The 27,562-nt window shown below is 36.8% G+C and overlaps 1 protein-coding gene across 1 annotated transcript in view; it reads left to right on the top strand.

Moving 5' to 3' along the window:
- Nucleotides 1-506: 506 nt before the first annotated feature.
- The window catches only part of LOC137241179 (UPAR/Ly6 domain-containing protein CG9338), a 40,590-nt gene continuing 13,534 nt past the window's right edge, over nucleotides 507-27,562 (top strand). Inside the window, exons 1-2 of the mRNA XM_067768497.1 lie at nucleotides 507-1,062; nucleotides 1,135-1,417. Of these exons, the coding sequence (XP_067624598.1) occupies nucleotides 1,363-1,417 (55 nt within the window). The 5' untranslated portion in view covers nucleotides 507-1,062; nucleotides 1,135-1,362. The remainder of the gene's footprint in view (nucleotides 1,063-1,134; nucleotides 1,418-27,562) is intronic.

The raw sequence follows: 27,562 nt of genomic DNA, 5'->3' as shown, positions 1-27,562 counted from the left end.
CAGGTTTTTTGTGTGTTCCAAAACGTTATATATATAAAAAGTGTATGTGGTTATCATCCGATTTCGTTCATTTTCAATACCAATCTATTCTGGGTAGAGATAAGCTCGTATACCAAATTTGGTGAAGATATCTCAATATTTACTCAAGTTATCCTGTTAACGGACGGACGAACAGACGGACGGACATGGCTCAATCAAACTTTTTTCGATACTGATGATGTTGATTAATGGAAGTCTATATTTATATCGATTCCTTTATACCTGTACAACCAACCGTTATCCAATCAAAGTTATAATACCCTGTGTACAAGTGTAGTGGGTATAAAATTATATACTTTGTTTTTTTCGCACATCAATCAACTAAAGAAAACAGGAAACTACCAAATATGCTGGAATTTCACCAAAATGGCAACGCTCTTCATTTGTTGTTGTGCTATGAGTGCGAGCTTTGTCTGATATCTGTTTAGTAACAATTTATTTATCAGTTCAAGTGTTGGTATATCATCAAACAATACGTCTGGACCGAATCGGACCGAGCAGATGAGAGCGTACAACTTTACCCCAAAAGACGAAGGAAGGAGACTAAAGTAGAGCGAGTTTGTAGTAAATTTTCTAAATCATAACAACACAAATCGTGATTTTCTTTGCTCGCGTGACGTTCTTATGTGTGTGAGGGTGTGTGTGCGTTCACTACTTCCGCTACTGCTTATTCTTCTTCGTATTAAACACATGCATACATATGTACTTTCTTACCCCAATTTCTGGGGGTGGTGTGTGCGCGCCAACGAGACCCAATTGCCTCAACTGATACGATTCTTTACACATCTACTCAGCTAAACCATAAAAACTCAACTCGACTCGACGGCTCCTCCGGTCTTTGACGCATCGCACAACATTCATTTCGCATCGCGCTTTAACTCGAAAGCGTGGTACGAACGCCAAACGCGCCACTAAACAGAATTTCTCTATTACTTAAAATCAAAAAAAAAAATCTGATTTGATTGTGTCCGGTCTATGGGATAAGATTTGATGGTACCTATACCAAAAACGTATGGAATGAAAGTAATAGGAATTTGAATTCAAAGATAAGCAAAAATAATTGAAATTTTTTAAAATAAATTTTTCAATAAAAAGGCGTTAACAGTGTTCAAATTACTGCCAACATTATTGATTTACCATTCGGGTGACGCACAGTGGAGCTGAGCTCGAGCAGCAGTTAGGAAAGCAGCAAGTGTACCAAAAAGGATTTGAAAGTGTTTGAAAATTTTTTATTGAAGTGAATTGGAAAATAGCAGAAATTGTACGTTACCGTTAATTTACAAAAGGCAGCAAGCTATAAAATTTAAATAAAACCAATTCAAAATGCAGACAACAATCCTCGCCAGCGTAGTGGTGCTACTTTTGGCCGTACAGCAGGGTAAGTCAATGGCCGCGTTGCTGCAAGTTATACAACACATAAGTACTCGCAATATATATGAATGAAGGCAAAGGTTGCATAATTCCGTTATATTTGTTACTCCCTTTTTTATTGGTTGGAGCTTGAAAAAACAGTGCCCTACATACACAAAAGTGCTAGCAAAATTTAACAACAACACAATTAAAAAGAGCCAAAAATATTCGTTCTTTCCCTCCCCCCTCTACTAAAATTGAATATATTTTCTCAATCCCTGCTCTCTCCTTTTATCCTCCAAACAAAAATTTCATTTGGCAAACATATGCATGATGAAGTAACGTACGAGGGCTGCTATGAAAGTTTTGCCTTATCCTTATACAATACGGCATCAGCCCTCTGGTGGTTCTTCTTAAAATATATTCGATTCCCGTACGGACTAATGCCACGACAAAAAATATACCATGTGTACTTCTCACTCAAAATTGTCCACACAATCGGGCTTGCTTTACCGAAATCGAGTCGGTTGTTGTGGGGAGCCAGCCGGAGCCAAAGGGATTATGTGGACACATTTGGTGTAGGAAATTTAATAGTATTTTAAATTTTGAATTGCATTGATACTGAACGGCACGAAAATCGATCAATATTCATTCACTGCTAGCCCGCCAGCCCATGCTGCTGTTTAATGGTATTTCGTTACTTGTTGTTGCTTTCGAGAACTTTGACTTGAACAAAGAGATCCTCCAGCGAAACAAAAAAACTAAGGAAAATCCTAACTAGTAGCACCCGAAGATAAGGCGGGATAATAGAGTCGCACGACAATGAAGATGATATCATCAAATTGGAAAGTAAATTAGCTCAAGGAGGGAGCGACAGGTGAGTCCGCAAAAATTATGAAAGTGGAGAGCCGTACTGCAAGAAACCCTCGGTACTGCAATCGGTATGAGGCGGCAGAGGTTTCGTGAGGAATTACCAGGTAGCGAACGGCTGAAGTTCGCTTTTAAAAACAGAAAATACCCGGGTGTGAGGCAGGCTAGCTGCTTCGACAAACCATGTGTGTCTAAAGCTTTAGGATAGAGCGACCCCAATAGCGAGGAATCAAATACCTCTAAACTGAACCGCAAACAGATGGGGAAATCGTGGAGATATCTATACCAAAAGAGCGCATGTGTGGAAGTGGAAGCTAAGGGAGGAAATGCTGAGCTTCCTGCTGTTCCAAAGAGAATAAGTGACGTGGCGAAGCAGTCCCTAGTTGTAAGGTTAATTGATGATTGACCGATAACTATCGAAAGGTGGCATAAAAGGAGCATCTTTGGTTCATGGCCAAGATGATGCGGGATGATGCGAGTAAACCACTTTCATGCTTCGACTGGGCGAGGTGGTAAAATGGGGCCAACTTTATGATGTGCAAAAATACAGTGGTTGAGGTGGCGGCTAGAGGGGGCTGTTGCTAACATCTACAGGCAAAATAGCAAAGGCTTATACAGATATGCATTGCGTGTTGAAGTTGGAGGATGAGCTGCGCTACCTGCAGGGTCAGAATTAGAAGTTACCGAGACATAGGATTAAAAAGAACTCTGCGGATTGCGACCTGCAGAGGATGGTGAGCACTCCACCCTTCAAATAAAAAGCAGGAGAAAATTCTGTAAACGCAGCGTGGAAAAATTTACCGGACGAACAGAAAGAGAAGCCTCATGGACAACATCATAAAATATTATAAGCGGACAAAGTAAAGAGGGAGTTCGATAACCTTAACTGAGTGAAGCAGGAGGAGGACTTAGATGTAAGAACGAAGGTGTTGAGGGGGACAAACAGCTCAGTGGTGCTGTGGGTCCTAGAAATAAAGCTGCAAAACAGTAAATTAACGTCCTTCCTTGAAGAGGATTCATATAGCGCGGCGCAGATCCAGTGGACATGGTCCTAGCCTCAGAGAACGCGAATTCGGCGCAGGATAATTAGTGGACCATCCCTCTTAGTTTATCATATACCAGCCTTAGCATCCCCCTTAAGAAGACACACAAGAGCAAAGCTTTTAGAAATATAGGAAACAGAGACTTCCTTTAAGTTTGGAGTCTTCTCTGAATATAGACCTGGACTCAGCATATAAATACCATCCCATGTGTCGACTCTGATGAAGAAGCTGTTGTCTCAATAAATATCTTACCAGTCTTACCGCGTTACCACTCGCCAGAGTTTTGCATACAGACCTACTGTGAGAAGGTTAAGCATAACTCCCTCAGCCGTTGTGAGTGTGCCCCTTAGATAAGCATTGCGTTTCATCGGCTCTATTCTCTTACAACTAACCTAACCTGCTTTGTCAAGCTAACTCAAAAACATAAGCAGCCACCCTCGTAAAACCTCGATGTGTACACATTCTCAAACACGATTAAATAATTTTCTCCTTTTCCTATCTCATACAGATATTTTCCTTCTTGTGCTTCCTCACAAAATACTACTTCTCAATCCGATTTCGTTCGTTTTTCTAACGCATTTCCTTTTATTTCCTTTCTCATCAAATACACAGTGGCCCTGAAGGAGGTGGCCATTCGGAGCGACTTGCGTTTTAATGCATTTTGCTTTTTGGTTTTCTCTCCCCACTTCTTCTTTCGCCTGCTTGAATCTCATAGTAGAGTTATAATAGTTATAAGTAGTTTATTTGTCTTCTAATTTTTTTCTAACTGATAGCCCTTTGCGTGCTTTTTACCCGCCACCCCACTACGCACACCCATCCCTTATGGTTGTTAGCATGTTACGCACACAATGCATTTACATATGTACATTTGTATATGCATTAGGCTGGGTCGATTTATTAACCGATATCGCGCCATCGATTTTTCGATAGGATTTGGGCACAGGAAAAAAATTCTACTACACATACCCAAAAAAATTATTTTCGAGCCTGCGAAATTTCATTTTTTTTGACTTATTTTCGACTTTGATTTTTAAGGTTTTTTTCATGACCTACTAAAAAAGTTTCATTTGATTGTAAAATTTTCATGTATACCCTGTATACATATGCAAATTTTTTTAGTAGGTCATGAAAAAACCTTAAAAATCAAAGTCGAAAATAAGTCAAAAAAATGAAATTTCGCAGGCTCGAAAATAATTTTTTTGCGTATGCGTAGTGGAACTTTTTTTCCTGAGCCCAAATCCTATCGAAAAATCGATGGCGCGATATCGGTTAACTTTCGTCCATACAAATCGACCCACCCTAATATGCTTATTTTTCATTGCACTTATTTTAATATTTACTTCCCTCGTATTGTGTAATCCCAAGATATTAGAAAAAGTTTCACAACATTCCTACTGACGCCTGAGGCGAAACCTGCGGTATGAAGTATTTAATTTAAAATGTATTGGGAATTTTAAATCATTGTAATTAAAAGCACAAAAATGGCACAAAAAATTTAATTGTAAAATGAACTTTCGTCAGGGACCCAAAAAAAAAGATTTATCAGAAAAATCGTTACAATTTCTCACTGAGAAATCCTTTATTTTTTTTAATTAAGATTTCTGACACACCATCATTACTAATTGGCGCATAACCGCCTTTGGCCGTTTTGTAACAAGTCATACCAGCTATACCTGTTTTGCGAAAACAGACGCCGATTGAGAGCACAAAGGAATGAAGGAAGTCCTACCATCTGCTTCTCCTAACTCAGTGGAGGTCTCCCATTTCCTCTACTTCAAATTGCTGAGCCGACTGAAAAACTTTCTTGGCCGCAGCGTCTACGTCGATTCACATAAAATAACCCAGCCAACGAAGCCTTTATTCGCTGCCTTATCTTCATATCTGCGTTAAGCTCATACAGCTCATCAGTAAACCTACTTTGATACCCGCTGTCGACATCACGGACAGGAGCATAAATCTTCCAGAGAACTTTTCTTTCGAATACTCTAAGAGTCATCCCATTATCCCTCGACCGAGCCATACATCAGGACAGATATATGCTAAGCTGAAATTGTTTTCGCTGGTAATGCTGGCTTCCAGATAGCCAAATTCGTTCACAGTCTCGAATTCATAACCGTCAACAGTACGGTGTTGCCAGGACGCGAATGCGCCGATTTTTTCTTGGATGACAGTTTCCGCCCCTTAATCTAATACAGAGAAGACAGAACTCACAGCGCGTTTGACAAAGCCAATAATATCAACATCACTATCATATGCCAATAAAGGCACTCATCTGTGCTGGGACCAAAAGGATTGAGGTAACTTTGCTAAAGATTGCATTTTATTTCCATGTGAACTGCCGCTTTCAAAAGCATCACAAGTTATGACACCTCTAGCCGCTACACGGTCTCAGGAGCATCACTAACAGTCGCAACCCTAGTAACGACTACATATGCCGCCACCGTAATAAGTTTCCGATAAAGTAAGTCTGGGACTGGGAGTGAATGCAACCTACAATTCGTGCCTTTCTCATCCTCAAGACACTTGTTGGTCAGACCACAGAAAATATTTGAAGTTCACCGATTCCCCCGTTTACTTTGGACAACAGCTTACTATTCACTCATCCACCGCATCAGCTTACTATTCACTCAACCACTGCATCAACCCTCCGATGCACGAAACAATGGTCCATCACTCACCTCCCACCAACCGAGTGCTCACCATCACCTTAATCCATAGATACGCCGCTTATATCGGGTATCCGTCAACCGATTTACCGTTAGCTCTTTCAACCGGTTGGATTTGCTATGAGCCATCCGTTCACCGATTTTCTTTTTTCCAATTCCAATGACAGCGTTGAAACTGTTCCCCATCTAAGTACTTACCATACCCTACGCTGCCTTTTACCAGTGATCGGACGAGAAGCGATGTATTCAACGTATTATGGTCGTTGGCATGGTTGTTATGCGGCTGCCGAATTTTTCGGTCCGCAGATTTAGAATCAAATTTAAGTCTAGCAAGGTTTCTATTATGTGTGCAATTTCACCACCGCACTCAACACCGTAAATAGTCAAGTGGTACCCCGACTGTAAATGAGGACAATTAGTGTTGAGTGAGCTGAGCGTTTAAAAAAGTCAGCCACTCGAGACTGCCATAGGAACAGACAGCTCCACAATATGCAGTCATGTTTCAAGAACAGAAACAGAACTGGGAGTAAGTAAGCATAGACGGCTAATCTCCAATTGGTGCCACCCACCCAATCATTGACTATGGGAAGATCTATGGCTATGATCCATAGATGCCTTTCGCTGCTCACTATCAACTTCAAGCATCACCGGAATACGGCACTGTTGCCACCAAACTCCTTTTCAAGAACATATATTTCCTGTGAGGTTCAAGGCCTCATACAAAATGATAGATACAGTGGAAGAGTTCTGCCTGTCATGTGTTAATTCACCTATGTAGTCTTGCGTTCGTTGCGCTTAGTCTATATAGGTCTCCAATTTTTTAAATCAGAATATGCTCCGTTAACTTGGTGCACCTTTTTGGTTTTGTACTGATAATTCGAACAATTACATTTCTACTCTTTTTCCATCATGAGATGCTACCCGGCTCTTTCCAATTTTCCGACATTGTTTCTACCTTCGGCCGCCGTGGTTTGGTGGTATCGTTCAGGCCTACCACACCATAGGTCCTTGGTTCAAGGCGCAGGAAAAGCAGTATCAAACACTTTAGAGAACATTTTTCCAAGCGGTGTCGCCCTTCCACTCCCAATTTGTTTCTACTATGTAAAGCTTCTCAGTGAAAATGCATCTGCCTTGAAGATGCCGTTCGGAGTCGGCATAAAATATATACGTCCTCTCTCGCCAATTTTGTTGGAAAATTTTAAAAGAGCACGATGCGAATTCGGAGAGGGACTCAGCCTAAATATTCTCGTAGGTATAGCGAGCCTAACATATTTTTTTTTTTTTTGGCTCAACCCAATTTCCTTTTAGAGTTGACAGATTTCGCGATTTTTGAAGAACGACTAGATACATTCGTGTGTGTTATAGAACAATTATAGAATAGCAATATAACCCAAATAGCAATTCACAATCATTTTTAGCAATATTCGAAGTCCCATACCTGTCATAGCTATCCTTAAAGCTCAACAATTTATCTGTAGCAATATTAATACGCATTATTATTATGCCGCAGTAAGCTGCGAGCTCAATGCGACATCTAGTTCCACTTAGTCGCAGGACGGCAGCCGCCGTGGTGTGATGCTAGCGTGCTTCGCCTTCCATACCGAAGATCCTGTGTTCACGCCCCGGGAAAATCAGCATCAAAATTTTAGAAACAAGTCCTTTCAATTAGAAGAAAATTTTTCTAAGTGGAGTCGCACCTCGGCAGTGTTTGGCAAGCACTCCGAGTGTATTTGTGCCATAAAAAGCTCTCAGTGAAAACTCATCTGCTTTGCAGATGCCGTTCGGAGTCGGCATAAAGGAAGTAGGTGCGCGACGCAAAATTGGAAGAGAAGCTCGTCCTAAAATCTCTTCGGAGGTTATCGCGTCTCACATTTATTTATTTTATTTATATTTAAAATGAAAAGCTAGACGGTTATATATGGCATATTTAGTTAAATAAAAAGTGAGGAAAAGCAGGAAATAAAAAGTTTACTTACCTTTTGACAGTTTTACGTACTAAAATAACTAAATTTGTATTTTGTATAACCCTGTTTCATCCGTCACGTCGCATCCATGAAAGCATGCGCCGACTTAACACTTCGAAGTTTTTCTCCTACAATACCAATTTCAAACTCAACGGAAAGTGTTAGCACCACACCTAACTATAATGCAAAGTCCATGCGATTCGACGTGGCCAATCCTTCGAAAGGATGTCGCAGTGCTGTTAAAACCTACACGTAATATAGTGAATGTGGCAGCATAGTGGTAGCATTGAGCCGCTTTTAACCTATCATGTTTATGAGATATACTCTGTGCTAAAAGCTGAGATGAACGAGATGCTGAGGTAATCTAAGATGTGCGTTTCTAAGGAAAAACATACCACCCTAAATGGCTCATTGCTTTCTATTTGTATTTATGTATTTTAAAAATTAATTCTAACCTAAAAAAGTTTTACTTTATAGACACACTCCTTTCCTAAAGCACTATATTAGCGATATGAGCTTCAATTAGTAAACAACTAGTTACAACAAAACGCTGCATTGTTTCCTTATGGCTTTCCTGAAAGAATCTAAATGCAAAGTCACTTGTGCACAAAATGCATATGACCCGCTAGGAAAACCAAAGCTTAGATTTTCACAAAAACACTTTTTTATCGAATTGATTATTTAAAATTTTATTTGTAGAAGTCTACAGCAAGTCAAAAGAAAAATATGTGCATGTAAAATGGGATGTCCCTACTAAAGTGAATCAAAATGAGAACATTTTTTTGATTTTCAACAACATTTAGTTTTGTAACCCATTGAACTTCGTAATACAAGTTTAGGTCTAGCTGACAGAATTAGTTATACCAAAAACTTATAGAAAATGTCCACTCTATTTTGGTTATAACAACATAATTCCTACAGGGCATATTGCAGGAGTATACTTGCTTATGTTTGTTCATATTTTTAACTTTCCAAACCCTAACAATACTTTTAAAATTAAGGGCAATGATGCTGAATAAACCGTTAAGGCTGGCGACAGTAAACCAGTTAGTAAAAGCATGAAGACATTTAAATATATACATATGTACATGCGATGTATGTATGTATGCTTTTCATCATACAGGGCCGTATTAACCAGCAGACAGAATAGGCAGTTGCCTGGGATCCCCGATTTTAGGGGCCGCCGAAAAATGAAAAAGACTTGCAAAATTTTCTTACAAACATCCTAGAGAGTGAAAGAAAAATATAATCAGAGCTGAAAATAATTTTTACTCAAATAAATATAACTCAATTGACCGCATTCAAAAGGCGACGACCGACGAACTAGAGAAGGTTCCTAAAAAGGGCATTTCCAACTCATTTGACAAATTGTATTAGCGTGCAAAGAAGTGCATCGAAGTGAAAGGAGAGTATATTGAATAATAAAAAATAATAATTTCAAAATATACATTGGTTGTTTTTGATTCAAAGTTCAAATGGTTGTTTTTATTTTGAAAAATTTCGGTTATTTTTGGAACAGAGGGTGTAGAAGCCTTCAACTCTATTTTGACTGCAATGCGTTCAAGGAGTAAGTCAGTGCAAAGTGAAAAAGCAGATTTTCAAACGTGTGCTTTTTTGTACGGACGTTAGAATAGAGTTTAGTTTCATTCCGTGAAAAGTTCAATGATTTCGAAATCGTAAAACGTACTCGTCGTAAAACAAAAAACAACCTAATGACGGAAATGCTACAGAAGTAGAATTTTCGCCTCGCGATGATTTTAGGACAAAAGGTTTCCTCGAAATCATCGACAATCTTCACAGTGAAAGTATATGGAAGTTTCAGAGAGATTTGCATTTCTCATCAACTTTTCTCTAAGTGACCGAGTTATTTTTTATTTTAGAGATTTGGAAGAATTTTTCATTGAAATGAAACAATTCTAAAGTTACCTGAACTCCAGATATTCTGATGCACAAAAAACTCAGTCATTTGTATAAGATTATAATGGAAGATCAATTAGCCGATGTATTTCCTAACACAGAAAAAGCTCTTCGGATTTTATTAACATTAATGATCACAAATTGTTCTGCCGAACGATCCCTCTCGCAATTAAAAATAATCAAAACGTGACAAGAGAGACTCGAGATGTTTGGTATACTTTGCATTGAGTCAGATTTATTGAACAAAATCGATATTGATGAAATTGATGTATTTCCCGAAAACAAATGTAGAAAACGACGTGTTTAAAATGTAGATAGTAATTTTATTGATATTGTTACATTGTAGAGCTTACGATTTCTCGAACTTGTTCGGGAAGAGGTTTCTCGCGAGTCTCGCCCTCTCGCGGGATTCTCGAATCTCAAATGACTCGTAAGGCTCGCGAGCTTCTCGACATCCAATTTAATCGATTCATCGGCTGTTTTATATAGAGCTTATGATTTTTTTTGGAGCACAAGCGAAAATTTCCACAAAAACACCGAAATGTATAGAATACTGCCAATGCAGCGGCTGAATTGAAAGTCGAGAAGCTCGCGAGTATTACAAGTATTTCGAGATTCGAGAATCTCGCGAGAAGCCTTGTTATCGATGTCTCGTTAAAAAAAAAATATTGTGAACAAAATTATATGTATAATAAATATGTTTTGAGTTAACTGTCATTGGAAAGCAATATAATCAACAAAAAATTTACAAGTAAAAAAAACAAGTGTATAGACACTGTCCATACAGCAATTAAGTTTATGTCGAGAAGCTCGCGAGATTTACGAGTAGTCGAGTTCTCGATTTCCCGGATCTCAAAAATCTCGCTTGGGTTCGAGAAAAAATCGTAAGTTCTATTACATTGTGACAATAAAATTTTTATGAAAAATATAAGTTTGTATTTTTAATCGAAAAAGGAGAGAACGGACGAGCCCCGTTGAGGGTTAATCCGGCCCTGTCATCATAATACAAATGTATGTATATATCTAGCTTAATAAGTAGAGAATCCTCATACTTGTAAAAAAATGTTTACTTCCGTGTATTGGGCGGTCTAATCATTCCGAAATATGTCGACATCATTCTGTATCTAAAACTTTATTTACATATGTACATATATATTTCATACTTCAATACTTTTTGCATGCTCCAGTAAGCACGTTAGGAGTATTGAATAAGTTGTAAAAATAGCTTAAAATAAGAGCAAAATACAATCGATTATACCGAAAGAAAAGCCTTATGTATTCATGAAAGTAAAAATAAAAACATATTTTTCTGTCATTCCTATTCATTGTCTTTACAATTTACAAGAGTGTCGTATTTGTGTAAAATTTTAAGATCTGAATTTTTTCTACCTTCACTATTCGATCTACCAAATTTCAGTTCTGTCCCGGATATTTATAGAGCTATTGTGTGCATGTAAATTGATATTTCAATATTATACAGATGTAGAGCTTCTCCGAACTATTGCTCATGAAAGCACAAATAACTCACTCATTAAATGGGCAAAGCCTCGCCCATTCTAAAATTTATGTGCGCCCACTTAAGGATCTTCGAACCATTATTATGTCAGTGTTTGTGTTCAATAGTCCAACGAGCTTATTGTAAGGTCAGCTCAGAAGGACCTGGGCTACATAAAATGGTCAAGAAGGTAGAGTCATCCCTTAAGCAGAAACAGTTCAACCAGACTAAAATCTTTATAATAATGACCAGCTGAAAGCAGTACAAGATGCCCTCTAAGCACTTGACGGCTCTACGAACCTGAATTGCCTTAAATTGGGAGCTGTTGAGGGCGCAACACGTCTGCTGAGTGAAGCTGCAGATGGAGATTCTGCGCAACACCGCTGTGACTTCGTGAGCTCATTACAAATGCGGTTAAAATGGTAAACCACTCTGACAATATTTGTATCGCATATGTGGCTTCGCGTGATTTGTGGGAGATCAGTGAGAGATATGTGTGGTAAATTACGCGTAGTTCGTAATAGTCATGAAAACTTGAAATTATAACTTTACTTCATACAAATGCCAAAAGCTAAGTTCATATGGTATTACGAAATATATAGAAGTAACAAGGTAAACTGGATAAATTGCATGCTGGAAAAATGTTGCACGACATACCTGTGGTGTTATCAGAGGCTTTGAAAGTGATATATCACCTATTGATTTTTTACTACTACAAAATATAGGCTCAACTATCGTAAAAAGAAGGAGTGGATAGATAGGCGTACATTCAGAGGTAAAAAATCTCAGTTTTCATTTACGCATCTCAAACCGGATGAAGAGATTCGATAACTCCAAGGCAAGAAGGATTTCCCAGCAAACTGAGGCGTACCACATGAAGTCCATTTTTTTTTAAATATATATAATAATAACGTAAAAAAGCAAGAAAAATTAAAAATGAGTAAAAATCCGTTTTGTGATAAGAAACTACTATGTATATTAGTATTATATATTTCATTACAGTCAATACAAAATAAAGTTCCCCCCCCCCCTAGAACCACGCATGCAACCACGCTCAGTGTCACCCACAAATAGGCAGCAAAATCTTATGCCGATAAATGTCCGGCGAGTCCCATGCTTAGTGTCCATTAGAGGACGTGAGTCAATCTGGCACAACTTCGAAGTGAAGCCATAGATTAAACTCATACTTATACAGAAGCAACCCCAACATTCGGATTGTGTGTCCTGAATGTAATATGTTCTCACATCACACGAACCATCGATTCAATGGCAGTTTGCAACAAACGCCTCAATTGCCAATGTCTATCTTCTCCAACCCTGTTGAAACTGTAAGTTGCCTAGAACTCTCGTTAGAGGATATCGATGAAATTTGATATATATAAGGATCACCCTAATGTATTGATACACAAGCTCAAAGTTAGATATTGCCTAAATGATGCCTACCCTGGTGATCTGGGCTAATTATCAAGCCTAGAAAACGGAACTAGTGGCGAACGACAAGCAAATTGTGTAGAGTCAAATATATAGAAATTATATTAGACAGGAAGTAATTTTGCATACTCATTATTGAGAATAAGGCTAAGAAGGCCTTGGTTAAGTTGCTTCTTTATGGTGGTTCCACCGATAAGAGCTAATGTCTCTCACCAATGAAAGGGTGAAGCTAGAATAAATCGGTAAGTTGATTGATAAGGACAACCCTAATAAATATACATGCAAAGCAGTTTAAAAATTGATTTTATGCTTGAGTTCAATCTTACGGTAATTTTTTAGCGTGGCACTCATGGCATTTAGTGAATACCCTTATTATTACCAGTAAGGCAGTTCACAAAAAACAGTTCAATGCTATAAAAACTTCGTTTTTCACGATACAATTTTGTAATGAAGAAATTCGCAAGATGCTAACTGCGACAGGTCCATGCGATTTTTGGAAAATGATTGCGAAAAATGGCAGTGTGAAATAATACCAATGAATGTAACATGACTACTACATACCAACTAATTTACTTCACAGACAACAAAATTGCACCAAATTGTGTAATTTTTCCTCACTTTTTCGCTTTATATGTTCTTTGTTGTTGCAACAAGTACTCGAAGTGAGTACCACAAACATGCGAGCACACAAATACATAAATACCTTCGACATTGAGTTCAATTAGTTTGTTAATTTTCACTTAATATTTTGTATCCAACTGACTTACTGACTGGCTGAGTGTGGGTTAAAGCTTCATGCTCACATTATCGGCTTCATTAGATTTGCGGTGAAAATTGCGTGAACTCTTTTAAGCAACTAACAGAGGTTAAATGTAAGTGCAGTGTATTTGTATATGTTTGTATATGTGAGACAATTCAAGAAATTATGCAAATCATTTGACTTGAAGACGTGCGAATTTGAATGTCTACTATCTCTACTATTACTATAGAAGCAGATTTTAATAAACATTTTATATGAATGAAAAAAAATGAGTTTAAATCTCCGTAAAAGCTATAAAGTTTGTTTTCCCCATAACTTTTCCCTTTCATTTTCATTTCAAAAAGTGTTAAATACTTGCAAATATATTCGGTCAAAGCACACTTAGATTACTCAAGTCCTTAACTAGTCTTAACCAACTTCAATTTTTACCCATATCGTGTTATACGATCACGGATGAAGAGCCAATTTCACTCAAATCATAAATATAAAACTGTCAAACTACTTATAAAAATTGTAATAAAATATTGATCTAATGAGTACGTAAGGTAAACATATATCATTCGGAGGATTCACCATTTCAGAGCTATTGTGATTTAAAAAATTGATTACGATCACGGATCGTATAACACGAATCGGGCCAGGTTATTTTAAACCACCATCTCTTTTTCGAACCTAATTTAAAGGTACTCATATGCCACGGTGAACCAGCACAAAGCAGCCCGAGAGTTGAGGCTTAAACCAAAGAGGACAAATATAATAAGAGACGTCACTCGTAACTTTGTATAATGCTTTCGTTATGGTAGTCGTAGGTTTTTTTTTTTTTTGTGCGAAATGTGCATAAATGTTTTCTATACACTTTCGTGGGGTATTTGTGTTTATTTTTCCGACTGTATTTAATTAATTAATTAATTCTCTTTCCAAAAATCACATTTGTTACACGCCACTCGTAGCAGAGTGGTGGCTCTTATTATATTTATCCTCTTTGGTTGAACCCCAAATTCGTCGAATGTGTTTTCGTCATATACATAAATAATAATTGAAATTTAAGTAACTTCCCGATAAGCTACAAGCTTGAAACTTGGAATATAGTTCAGAACCCCATGACAATGCAATAATAGGAAAAAATTTCCGCTAGGTGGCGCAAGGATTGAGATATTCACAAAAATTGTATTTGTGGTCCGATTTGGCTCATATAGTCATATATAAGACCAACTGAACCGTAATAAGGTTATGCTACGCCTCACTTTTTTCGAAATTCCACGCGCCCAACGCTTTTATTTAATTGTCTGATCAACGCCATAGATTGATGAGGAGTGTGATCACTAGTACCTAGGACCTACCTAATTATTTTCTAGCTTTTAGTGTTATTATTACTTAATGTCAGTATTTTTTTCAATAAAACCGTTTAACTTAAATTTTTTTTTATTTATTTTATTTTATTTCATTTCTTTTATTTTATTTTGTTTGGGTTAATTTATTTTAATAAAGTAAGTATATTTATTTTATTGTTTTCAATTTGATGTAATATTTTTTGACTTTCTCTTTTTATTTTAAATTCTATTTCATTTAATATTATTTTCTTTTCTAACATATTATTTTATAAATTTTTTTTTCTTAGCGAAGGAGTACCGGGGAGTACCCGGTAGAATTTGTTCTGCACGAAAATTGGTTTGCCTACATTTGAAATGTGAACCTCGTTTCCCCTCTTCACTCTCTTTCCTAGATATGTAGATAGTTAAGACGTTTTCCTGCCCGGTAATATTTTCTCTTGTCATATATCTACTCCCCCAGTAAACAGAGACATTTGTCATATTGTAGCTTCTGCTCAACTTTTGTATCTTCTTGCCTCTCCTTCCTTCTTTTCAAGTTTGATCCATGTTTCTACTCCGTAACTTCCACCTTTCTGCTACTTATCTCCCTTCTACTTTCTTTTCCCCCTCAACCACCCTCTTTTTTTCCTGTATCTCCTTTCTTTGTATTGATTCCTCTTATTTTTATATTACCTATGCATTTTCTACATTTTTATATCCTCTCCTTCACCCTCTCTTCATTTTTCCTCCTCTACCCCCTTCTCCTTCTCCACCTAAACAATACGATTCCTATACCTTATTTTCCTTCTTTTCTTCTTCTGCCTATGGCTTTTAAACCAAATCGGTACAGTCTTTTAGGAGGGGTTCGATCACACACATGCACAGAAGATATACATATATGTATATATAATGGTTGGCGGCCGCCGTGGTGTGATGGGAGCGTGCTCTGCCTGCCATACCGACGATCCTGGGCTTACGTCCCGTTCAAAGCAAAATCAAAATCTTATAAACATGTTTTTTCAATTAGAAGAACATTTTTCTGGGCGAGTTTGGGAAGCACTCCGAGTGTATTTCTGCCATAAAAAGCTTTCAGTGAAAATTCATCTACCTTGCAGATGTCGTTCGGAGTCGGCATAAAACAAGAAGGACTCGTCCGGCCAATTTTTAGGAAAAATTAATAGAAGCACGACGCAAATGGGAAGAGAAGCTCGGCCTTACATCTCTTTGGAGGCTATCGCGCCTTACATTTATTTTTTATTTTTATATATTAAGGTGAATGTATAAATTTAATATAAAATTTTTAGGATATTAACAAATCACACAAATTAAAAATTGTTCTTTCAAACCTTTAAAATATTTCCTCGCTTCTAAATTGTTTGAGCTTAAATTTCAAACTTTACTGAGCGAAAATGCCAAAATCTTATATGGTTTTAAAAAAACCAAAAAAGTTTAAGGCTACTGTTTGGTTTAATTTTATTTGTGAAAACTATCGACATTCATACTGTCCTTTTCACTTTCCAAATTAGATCTATTTTTTATTATTGACTGCATTTACAAAAAATTACTGATTTAATTTTTTTTGAAAAATGGATATACTTGGGAGGCGTATAATAGCTTTCTTAATTTTGGAAAAAATCGTTTACACAATTTACAATATACAATCAAACATTTTACACATATACATATATGTAAATATATACATATATTCATTCGTATGTACGAAGATACATTTTTAATTTGTAATACAAATCTGTTACATATCATCAATCGTTCAATCAAAGGTTTAATTGACATATCAAATGGCTTCACATCTTGCCATGACAATGAATGTGTATGGCAAACATATACATATGCATATAAATATTTATATATGGGGTATTCCATCCCATTTCGACCAATTTTGAACCACACCCCTTTAGAATTGGCTGAAAGTTTTTCTTCTTTTTCTAGCTTACGAAAGACGTTTTTCAGAAGTTTTTCAAATTTTTTCATCCAACTCAAAAAAAGTTATGAGTTTTTAAAAAAGCACCGTTTTTGTTTTCAAAATGCTATAACTTTTTCAAAAATTTACCGTTTGGGATCTTTTTTTTTAAATTTGTTTTTAAATGTACTTTTCGGAAAAAATTCAAAAAAATTTTTAAAGTTTTTTTTGTAATTTTTCAGTTTTTCGAAATTTTTCGAATTTCACCCTTTTTTTTCTCATAAAAAACTTCAATAAATTCTGCAATCATCCCCACTAATCCCGGAGTGGGCCGAGAATTTTTTATTTTTTTTTTTATTTAATTGAAAAAAAAAACTTTAAAATTTTTTTTGTATTTTTTGCGAAAAGTACATTTAAAAACATATTTAAAAAAAAATGATCCCAAACGGTCAATTTTTGAAAAAGTTATAGCATTTTGAAAAAACCACCGTTTTCCAACTCAAAATAAGTTTTAAATATTTTGAAAAAACGGTTTTTCTTCAAAATGCTATAACTTTTTCAAAAATTGACCGTTTGGGATCATTTTTTTTTTTAATATGTTTTTAAATGTACTTTTCGGAAAAAATACAAAAAAAAATTTAAAGTTTTTTTTTTCAATTAAATAAAAAAAAAAAATTCTCGGCCCACTCCGGGATTAGTGGGGATGATTGATTGAAGTTTTTTATGAGAAAAAAAGGGCGAAATTCGAAAAATCTCAAAAAACTGAAAAATTATAAAACAAAAAAATCTTTAAAAATTTGTTTGAATTTTTTCTGAAAAGTACATTTAAAAACAAATTTTTAAAAAAAAAAAGATCCCAAACGGTCAATTTTTGATAAAGTTATAGCATTTTGAAAACAAAAGCGGTGTTTTTTTAAAATTCATAACTTTTTTTGAGTTGGATGAAAAAATTTTAAAAACTTCTGAAAAACGTCTTTCGTAAGCTAGAAAAAGAAGAAAAACTTTGAGCCAATTCTAAAGGGGTGTGGTTCAAAATTGGTCGAAATGGGATGGAATACCCCATATATAAATTGATATCGTTTACAAACCGAGCAATTGCAAACAAACATTTTCACATACGTATGTAGGTTACATATGAGTCTACCCCGAGTTTACTTCTTACATATATGTATGTAACATTTAGGCCCGGTTTTCAGTACAAGTTCAACTCAGTTTGTTTAAACTACGCTTAACCTTATTCTGCAGTTTTTCAGTCTACTTTAACTGAAGTATACACTGAGGTTAAGCGGCCAATCTGACAGGGTTAAACTCTAGTTAACTTATCAGTTATTTGCGTTCGTTCGAAATGGCGTCGAATATACCCAACAAGCATTTGGGCTTGAGTACCATTAGAGCTCATGTTGATAACAAGGCATACTTCTTAAATCTCAAGAGTTGTTTGGAAACAGTGGCTCAACTCGAGAATCATAGCGTACTCAGCAAAAGAGGGAATTTTTTATTAGACAAAAAATGCTATTACTTAAGTTGAAAAAATTTAATTACAAACTTGTGGTTCTCTAACTGGACTCGAATGTAAGATTGCATTCCACAGTATTTTCACGAAAATAAAATAAAATATGTATAATTAATTTTTGATTAATTACGCTTCAATTACTGCTATCAACAAGCTGTTTATTTCTTACAAAAAACAGTTGTTGGTTTTGGGGGAAGCTCCTTGGAGATTTTGTTTTCAACTCCAACTCAACTCGATATCCCAACTGGAGAAATGTGTTGAATATTCATTTGAGAACTATGCATTTCTCAAAATCTCTCAAAGGTCGGAAAATTGGTTGGATAGTGATTGGAGAATGAAGTTGGATATCAACTAGAGAACTATCTGAGATAAGAATAATTAAATAACGATGTTGGATATCACCTCCGGAACTAGATATATTTCGCTGGAGAAATTTTTTTTTCCATGTTTGTTGCGTAAAGAAAATCCAGCTGTTGCCGTATCTACCGTATTATCTAGATAATAAAAAACCAATGTTGCAGCACAAAAAAGCCTACCCCAAAAGCGGCCTTAAATTGTGACTAAAAAACTGCTCAGTGGTTTAACTGGAGTTTAAGTTTGAATAGAGTTTAAGCAAACTTAGTTTAAGCTTAGCTTAACCAACTACTGGAAAACCGGGCCTTAACAAATACAAGTTCACATTTGTCATTGTACTTATCAAACTACCTGAGACGTCAACAATTTTTGTTTGGCCTTTTATATATCCAATTGTATCTAATAATGTATTATCTCAGTCTTCTTGTTTATCTTAAATATGACAATATTAAAGATTTTACAAAACAAACTCATTAATTAAGCACGACATTATATATTCGTTTAAAATTTCTATATTTGCTACTTGCTTGCATATTGAGTGCACTTCATTGCTTAAGATTAAAGCCGTATTTTTTTGAAGGCGAGTTGGATATAACTTATATAGTGAATTTTCAGAGAAATGGTATAGAAAAAAATAGTTAAGGGAATTGGTTTAGCTTAGGTTAGTTTGAACTGGCCGGTCCATGAGAACCTCACTTAGACTGAATGAGTCCGCAGTGCTACCAGAAGTTTGTTTTAACGACCAAACTGAAAAACCCTATCAAAACCCAGGACCTATGTTATAAAATAACTCCGTCCTCTTGGCAAATACTAGAAGCTTCCTAGGATTTAAGCAACTTGCTGCTTCTAGATCTGACAGCTGTATCACTCCCAATACCTGGAGTCTTAGCCTGGAGATCGCCGGGCACGAGCACAGAACGTGCCCGAACGTTTCCTCCTCCAAACCGCACTTCCTACACCTGCTATCACTGACCAAGCCTGATTTAAAGGCATGTGACGTCAGAAGGCAGTGTCCAGTCAGAATACCCGTCATGAGTCTATTGTTAGTCTAAGGTTGTAAGACCTACACATAATCTTCGACACTTTACAACCGCGCGCTTAAAACCACGCCTTTCCCGCTTGGTCGATCATGTGCACCTCTCGCCTTCGCTTAATCTCGCCCAGTCTAATTGGGACGTCTACGGAGCAAGCTTCAAGGGATGCGCCCTTTTTAGCTAGTTCATCCGCTTTTTCATTCCAATCTATTCCCATTTGCCCTGGGATCCAATATAGATGTATGCTTCTCCCTGTCCCGATTCTCTCCAGAGGCTGCTTACACCTCAGCACGCATTTAGATGCTGTGCTATGCGAGATTATTGCCTTAATTGCTGCTTGACTGTCAATATAAATGTTAACACGGTTGCAGCTTAAGCTATTCTCTTCCAGGGTTTCTTTCCTTGCGCCAACCTCGAAGCGCAGATAGGGAATCAGGTAGTCTGTTCATCTTGTAATTGATGACACTATACCACTCGCGGTCTTTGCAGCTTAAACATTACTTTTATCTGTCTACTTAGAAGACTCAGCTCATTGCTCCACCATGGCGGCTTTGCTTTTCCCATGAATCTTCTTAGAGGGTGTTGAAGAAATGATCCAATTTTCGGACTAAGTCCGCCCTCCTCCGTCTGGCAACATCCGGCTATTGCGGCCAAGCGCAAGTGCAGCTCAGCTGTGCTTGCCGAACACCACCGCACATAACCCAAGTCAGTTTATCTTAAACTACCATGACGATCGATCGTGCCCGTCCGCATCGCCCGTCAAGTTCGCTACCTATCCCCGCGCGCCGTCGCTCAGTTCTACTTTTTATTAAAATTATTAAATTAATTATTCTAATTTGGTTTATAGTTGAATATACGATATATTACACTTACATACAACTAAAATCAAATTAAATGTAAAGTGCACAGTGCAGTTGACGTAGACAGAGGGCAAGCTTTGTTATACGCAATCATAAGCGTCCTCGTTAGGAATTCATTAGATTCCTCAAGTTCCTCCACATTGGCAATCCCTTTGGGTTGGAATTGGTATGCTCTTGTTTGAATTTTGAGCCTAGATCGAACTTTGATCAAAATACATTCAAATTGTTATACCAAGATGCGACTCAATGCGGCCGAATTTAGGCATATGCATTTTCCCTCCAGCCACTGTCATTCTTTGTTTGTTTATAAATTCGTTGTATGTATATGCAAATTCGCCCGGACGTGAACAGAGCGGATGGAGTGACACAAAACTCAATATCTCCGCAATGGAACGGAAGTTAAATTTTTTTTATAGCTTATTGAAATAAGACGATACAGTAGACGCTCACAAATTAGAAAGACGTTGTTCTAGGGTGGTTATAATGTCTGAAAAATTCTAGTTCCTGGACATTTTTTTATTCATATAAACCTTAAAAATTAAAAAACAACTTATGCGAAATCCCTCAGTGAATTTACCATGGAATGCCCCATGTATAAAAAAAAAACAAGTTATTTTGAGTTGAAAAAAAAAATGTATGTTTGTGGTTGAAAAACATAAAATAACTGCAAAGCGCGATAGCCTCCGAAGAGATTTTAGGCCGAGGCTATCTTCCAATTCGCGGTGTGCTCCTTTTGATTTTTCAAACAAGTTGGTGGCATGGGACCTACATATTTTTTGCCGACTCCAAACGGCATCTGCAAGGCAAATGACTTTCACTTTTCATGCCGAGGGGCGACCCCGCTTAGAAAAATTTGTTTTCTAATTGAAAATTTTCGATGTTGCTTTGCCCGGGGCTTGAACCCAGAATCTTCGGTGTGGTAGGTGGATCACGCTACCACCACACCACGGCGGGTGCCGTTTATGTCATTAAAAAACTAATTTCCCATTCAAATATATGGGCTTAATTTTTGCTGTCTGTAGAATATGTTAAGACTTTGTCATTTTTGTGACTAGATAACATAAGATTATAGTTTAAGAACCGCAACTGTTATATGCCTACAATATTACCGTTATAATCGACGCGAGCTTTCCGTATCCACTTACACTTTTATACATATGTAAATCTACCTATCACACAGCCTATGACACTAGCTAACACTATCGAATCACACTCTCATTGAAATAAATATGTACTAATGTACATATGTATGTGAAAACCTCCTCACATTCACTTTGTCATAGGGTTTTTCAGTAGGAACTGCTTGACTCCAATATGACGTACTCTATCTATGAGGCTCTTATATTCACCCAGCAAACCATATATCAAGCATGTCCATTAACCTGGGTGGATTTGTATGGACGACAGTTAACCGATATCGCGCCATCGATTTTTCGATAGGATTTGGGCTCAGGAAAAAAAGTTCCACTACGCATATCCAAAAAAATAATTTTCATGCCTGCGAAAAAAAAATAGATGGGAATGAAAAACTGGACGAACTAGCTAAAAAGGGCGCAGCCCTTGAAGCTTGCTCCGTAGACGTCCCAATTAGAATGGGCGAGATTAAGCGAAGGCCAGAGGTGCATATGATCGACCAAGCGGGAAAGGCGTGGGTTCAAGCGCGTGGGGCTGTAAAGTGTCGAAGATTATGTGTAGGTCTTACAACCTTAGACTAACAAAGTTGCTTCTATCATTAAAAAGAGAGAACTGTAGACTCATGACGGGATTCTGACTGGACACTGCCTTCTGGCGTCACATGCCTTTAAATTAGGCTTGGTCAGTGATAGCAGATGTAGGAAGTGCGGGTTGGAGGAGGAAACGATCGAGCACGTTCTGTGCTCGTGCCCTGCACTTGCCAGGCTAAGACTCCAGCTATTAGGAGTGATACAGCTGTCAGATCTAGAAGCAGCAAGTGGCTTAAGTCCTAGGAAGCTGCTAGTATTTGCCAAGAGGACGGAGTTATTTTATAACATAGGCCCTTGTTTTTGATAGGGTTTTTCAGTTTGGTCGTTAAAACAAACTTCTGGTAATACTACGGACTCAATCAGTCTATGTGAGGTCCTCATGGACCGGCCAGTTCAACCTAACCTAACCTAACGTTTTTACAACAGTTTTTTGAAAAAAAAATATATTTTTTGGGTTTTGGGGAGTGTTTTGGTCGAAAAATTAACCCTTTCGCCATTTTTTTTTCGCAGGCTCGAAAATTATTTTTTTGGGTATGCGTAGTGGAACTTTTTTTCCTGAGCCCGAATCCTATAGAAAAATCGATGGCGCGATATCGGTTAACTTTCGTCCATACAAATCGACCCGACGCAATGTGCATTATGTAAGTATATAAGTGTGCAACATACAGGCAAATCGATAAGGAGACCACGAAATTTCTGGCTTACAACAAGTAAATGCCTCAAATAGGAATTAGTGTCAGCGTTACTGCAAACAGAGCAGAATAGGACGAACTAGATCCAAGCTGTGAGGTTGCAATCAAGTTCGGAACTATAGATAAGGTAACGCATCGGGGACACTCTTATTTACATATACTGTTATAATTGATCTAGAATGGATTGGATGGCTAAAACTTTTCCAGTACTTCAATATGAAGGAGAGACTGATGTGTTCATAGCCTTCGGAATTTTCATGTGCTCGCTTTGCTGCTTCTCTAGATAAGCGGAACATGTGATACTCGCCCAATAGGTCCTTTACAATCCTTAACAGCCTTGGATCAAGAGTCAGAATGACCAATCTGTACCCTTTCAACTCTGTAATAATAATAAAACGACCCAGTCTAATGTCCATAGTGTTAGCATGCTCCATTTTTACGAAGTGGCAAAATTCTCCTCACCCCAATTGTAAGCCCCCCTTTATTGAATAAATACTATCATTCAGGCTACTCACATCACCGTATCTGTTGGTTGATTCTGATATTTATAAACACCATAAAATCTCTTCTGATTTTCTTGTTTACTGATTCCGCTTCCATTTCCATGTCAACAATTGTGTGCACCCATATGTGCATCTCAAAGCTTTTTATGTACAAAGTTAAAATTAGATAATCCATAATAGTTAGTGCAAGCTCCAAATGCCAGTCAACCCTTCTACAGCCCCTACCCCTTTGGGAGATGTGGCTGTCGCATAGCTTAATTGCATGCAAGGATAGTACATACCCCCTTGCCGAGACCTACAACACCTCTATTGTGTTGATGTTATAGCTGTTTGTTTGTGTTGACAAATTTTGTATACAACATTTAATTCACTGGGCAAATTTTTTAATTATTTTTTTCTTGTGAATTCATTTATGTCGTCTGTTAATCCTACGTTCCTGTCTAAAACGATGCGGTTTTGCGGCATTAAGAGCTTGTAATTTAGTTTAAAAATAGATGCCTTAATAATAAGCATAATGCATTGTAGTACGATGGTGTAGAACTCCTTGAATATTTAATAGACTTAGGTTGTTTTTCTTTTCAAATATGTTGAGAGAGTTATTTAAGCTAGCGAGCAAGTAGAAAATTGAAGTTCTCGCTCGATGAATGATTGCTCTATAAGGGCCACTTGCACAATGGAAAGTTAAGTTTTTTCTAACAGTAAGCCTTTAATGAGTCATACATTTTTTGCAAATTTCAAAATTAACTCTGGGAAAAATGTTAACTTTTCGTTCTGCAAGTGGGGCCAAGTCTCTTATTATTCTTGTCCTGATGCAATGCTCCGCACCATCGACGGTCTGTAATTCCTTTTTAGAAAAGTTCGGTTAAGTTATCGCATATAAATTTCAAAGAAGGTAGGAACACATTACGATATAGAAAGTCTCGGAGTTCCCGTAAGTTCGCGGTTTAGAGAGAACGGTTTTAGTTGTACCTAATCAATATTTCGGAAGGTAGTGCACCTTAAGTTGATATATGAAGTCGAGGAGCTCCAGTAAGCTCGTCGGCCTGCAATTCCATTTTAGGGAGAAGCAGTTAAGTTTGAGAACTTTTACCGCTTCTATGTCAACTACAATTAACCAATTTTGGACTACTCCGCCGCCTGCATCACAAATCCAAATGAATATAAGGAAGAAAGAGTTCTTAGCTCATGGTTTTTATTTTATATTTTGAAAAATTAGGACTCGCACCTTCTTACAAAGATTATGGGCCACAGTTTCGTTTTTGTTTTGCCCTGAACAATAGATACAAATTTACACTTCAAATATAAAAAAAATGTTCAAAGAACACCCGTATGTCCTCACATATAAATAAAATTCATATGGAAGTTTTTAATTTTCATATGTAAGTGCAAAGCAAAAGCACTTTCATATGATGAACGAGCGCTTCATTATAAAAAACAAATTGACAACAAAAAATTATTCAAAAATATTATGGCACTGAAAAAAAATTGTATTCAAAATTGGTTTATTAAGAAAATTAAAAAATCTCCAGGCATTTAAGGGTTTGACCTCGGAAAGGGGTTGACTTGGAAACTTTCATACGCCTTTTTTATACTCAGCGTGCTTTGCACACAGAGTATATTAACTTTGATTGGATAACGGTTAATTGTACAGGTATAAATGAATCGAGATAGATATAGACTTCCATATATCAAAATCATCAGTGTCGAAAAAAAATTTGATTGAGCCATGTCCGTCCGTCTGTCCGTTAACACGATAACTTGAGTAACTTGAGATATCTTCACCAAATTTGGTACACGAGCTTATCTGTACCCAGAATAGATTGGTGTTGAAAATGAGAGAAATCGGATGATAACCACGCCCACTTTTATTATATATAACATTTTGGAAAACACAAAAAAAACCTGATTATTTAGTAAATATTACACCTAGAGTGTTGAAATTTGACGTGTGGACTGATGATATTGAGACTTGGTAAAAATTTTTTTTTAAATGGGCGTGGCACCGCCCAAATATTATTAATCATAAATCAAAAATCGTTAAACCTATCGTAACAAAATGCGGCAAAGATGTTGCCTTTGCTATAAGGAATGCTTTGAAGAAAAATTAACGAAATCGGTTAAGGACTACGTCCACTTTTATATAAAAGATTTTTAAAAGGGTCGTGGACGAACAAAATAAGCTATATACTTGCAAAAAAGGGCATTTCATTTCCCAAGTGAATTTATAACAATAAATAGGAAAAACTTCTAATTTTAAAAAATGGGCGTGGCACCGCCCCTTATATGACTAAGCAATTCTCTATGTTTCGGGGGCCATAGCTCGAAGAAAAATTAACGGATCGTAATAAAATTGGGTACCCACATTTTCCCTATAGCAGGAAATATTTCTAGGAAAAAATGGACGGGATCGGTTAAAGATCACGGCAACTTAGAGATAAAACAAGTTTAAAAGGGTCGTAGACTAAAATAATAAGCTATAACTTAGCAAAAAATAGTTTTGTATCAATGATATTTCGCTTATCAAGTTTTATTGTAAGAGGAAATTAGGGAGACATTTTTTTTTAAAGGGCGGTGCCACGTGTTATGTAGAGAAGTAATTTATCTGAAATGAAATGTGCAATTGAAGCTCATTTTGGAAAACACAAAAAAAAACCTGATTATTTAGTAAATATTACACCTAGAATGTTGAAATTTGACGTGTGGACTGATGATATTGAGACTTGGTAAAAATTTTAAAATTTTTTTTTTAAATGGGCGTGGCACCGCCCAAATATTATTAATCATAAATCAAAAATCGTTAAACCTATAGTAACAAAATGCGGCAAAGATGCTGCCTTTGCTAGAAGGAATGCTTTGAAGAAAAATTAACGAAATCGGTTAAGGACTACGCCCACTTTTATATAAAAGATTTTTAAAAGGGTCGTGGACGAACAAAATAAGCTATATACTTGCAAAAAAGGGCATTTCATTTCCCAAGTGAATTTATAACAATAAATAGGAAAAATTTCTAATTTTAAAAAATGGGCGTTTCACCGCCCCTTATATGACTAAGCAATTCTCTATGTTTCGGGAGCCATAGCTCGAAGAAAAATTAACTGATCGTAATAAAATTGGGTACCCACATTTTCCCTATAGCAGGAAATATTTCTAGGAAAAAATGGACGGGATCGGTTAAAGACCACGGCAACTTAGAGATAAAACAAGTTTAAAAGGGTCGTAGACTAAAATAATAAGCTATAACTTAGCAAAAAATAGTTTTGTATCAATGATATTTCGCTTATCAAGTTTTATTGTAAGAGGAAATGGGGAGACATTTTTTTTTAAGGGCGGTGCCACGTGTTATGTAGAGAAGTAATTTATCTGAAATGAAATGTGCAATTGAAGCTCATGCTGAGTATATAACTTAGACACCTTTACTTGTTTTGGCATTATGTTAATGGTATTAAAAATCATTGTAAGCCCAATGTGCGCGTCTTGAGATATTTGAGACCCGGGGTCGAAAAATTTAGTACTTCACAAATATCCCGCTTCCTACGTTTTGGTCAACTTTTGAGCTCTGTTCGAAGTTGGACATCATGAAATTCTCCACAGATCCAGCCTGAAGTACTTTTTCGTGGTCTCAACCATTTCTGAGCTGAGGGTCGAGCAGTTGCTGAAACTTTGCATCGATATAGATTAGATATTAATGAATCGAACTCGTTCAAAATAGTAACATTTGGGTAACCAGCAACATCGATTCAAAATTTAAAGAAATGAGCGTGGTTTCGCTCTTTTTGGGCTCAGTTTTTCACCACGTTTCCAACGCTGTACCTCCAGTAATAATTCACGTATCGAATTAGTGGAGATGACCTGAATGCCATATTAATGACTGAGTGAAGTTTGTTGAGCTGGGTTTTGAGAATTAATTTTAATTGCTCTTGAGTATTGTGATGACATCGTGATTTACGAAATGTTTTGAGGAATCGATATATGTGACCCGGTCTATGAAAATGTGGCTTATGACTCAAAAATAAAATTGCAAGAAACAGCTGCAAACAGCTGTTTTTTTTAGTCATAAGCCACCTTTTCATAGACCGGATCACATATAATAACTTTTAAGCTTTTTGCACAATTAAA

The sequence above is a fragment of the Eurosta solidaginis genome, chromosome 2 (assembly GCF_040869045.1).
Source record: "Eurosta solidaginis isolate ZX-2024a chromosome 2, ASM4086904v1, whole genome shotgun sequence".
Lineage (NCBI taxonomy): Eukaryota > Metazoa > Arthropoda > Insecta > Diptera > Tephritidae > Eurosta > Eurosta solidaginis.
The sequence above is the reverse complement of the archived record's forward strand: the minus strand, read 5'-3'. Positions and strand labels throughout refer to the sequence as shown.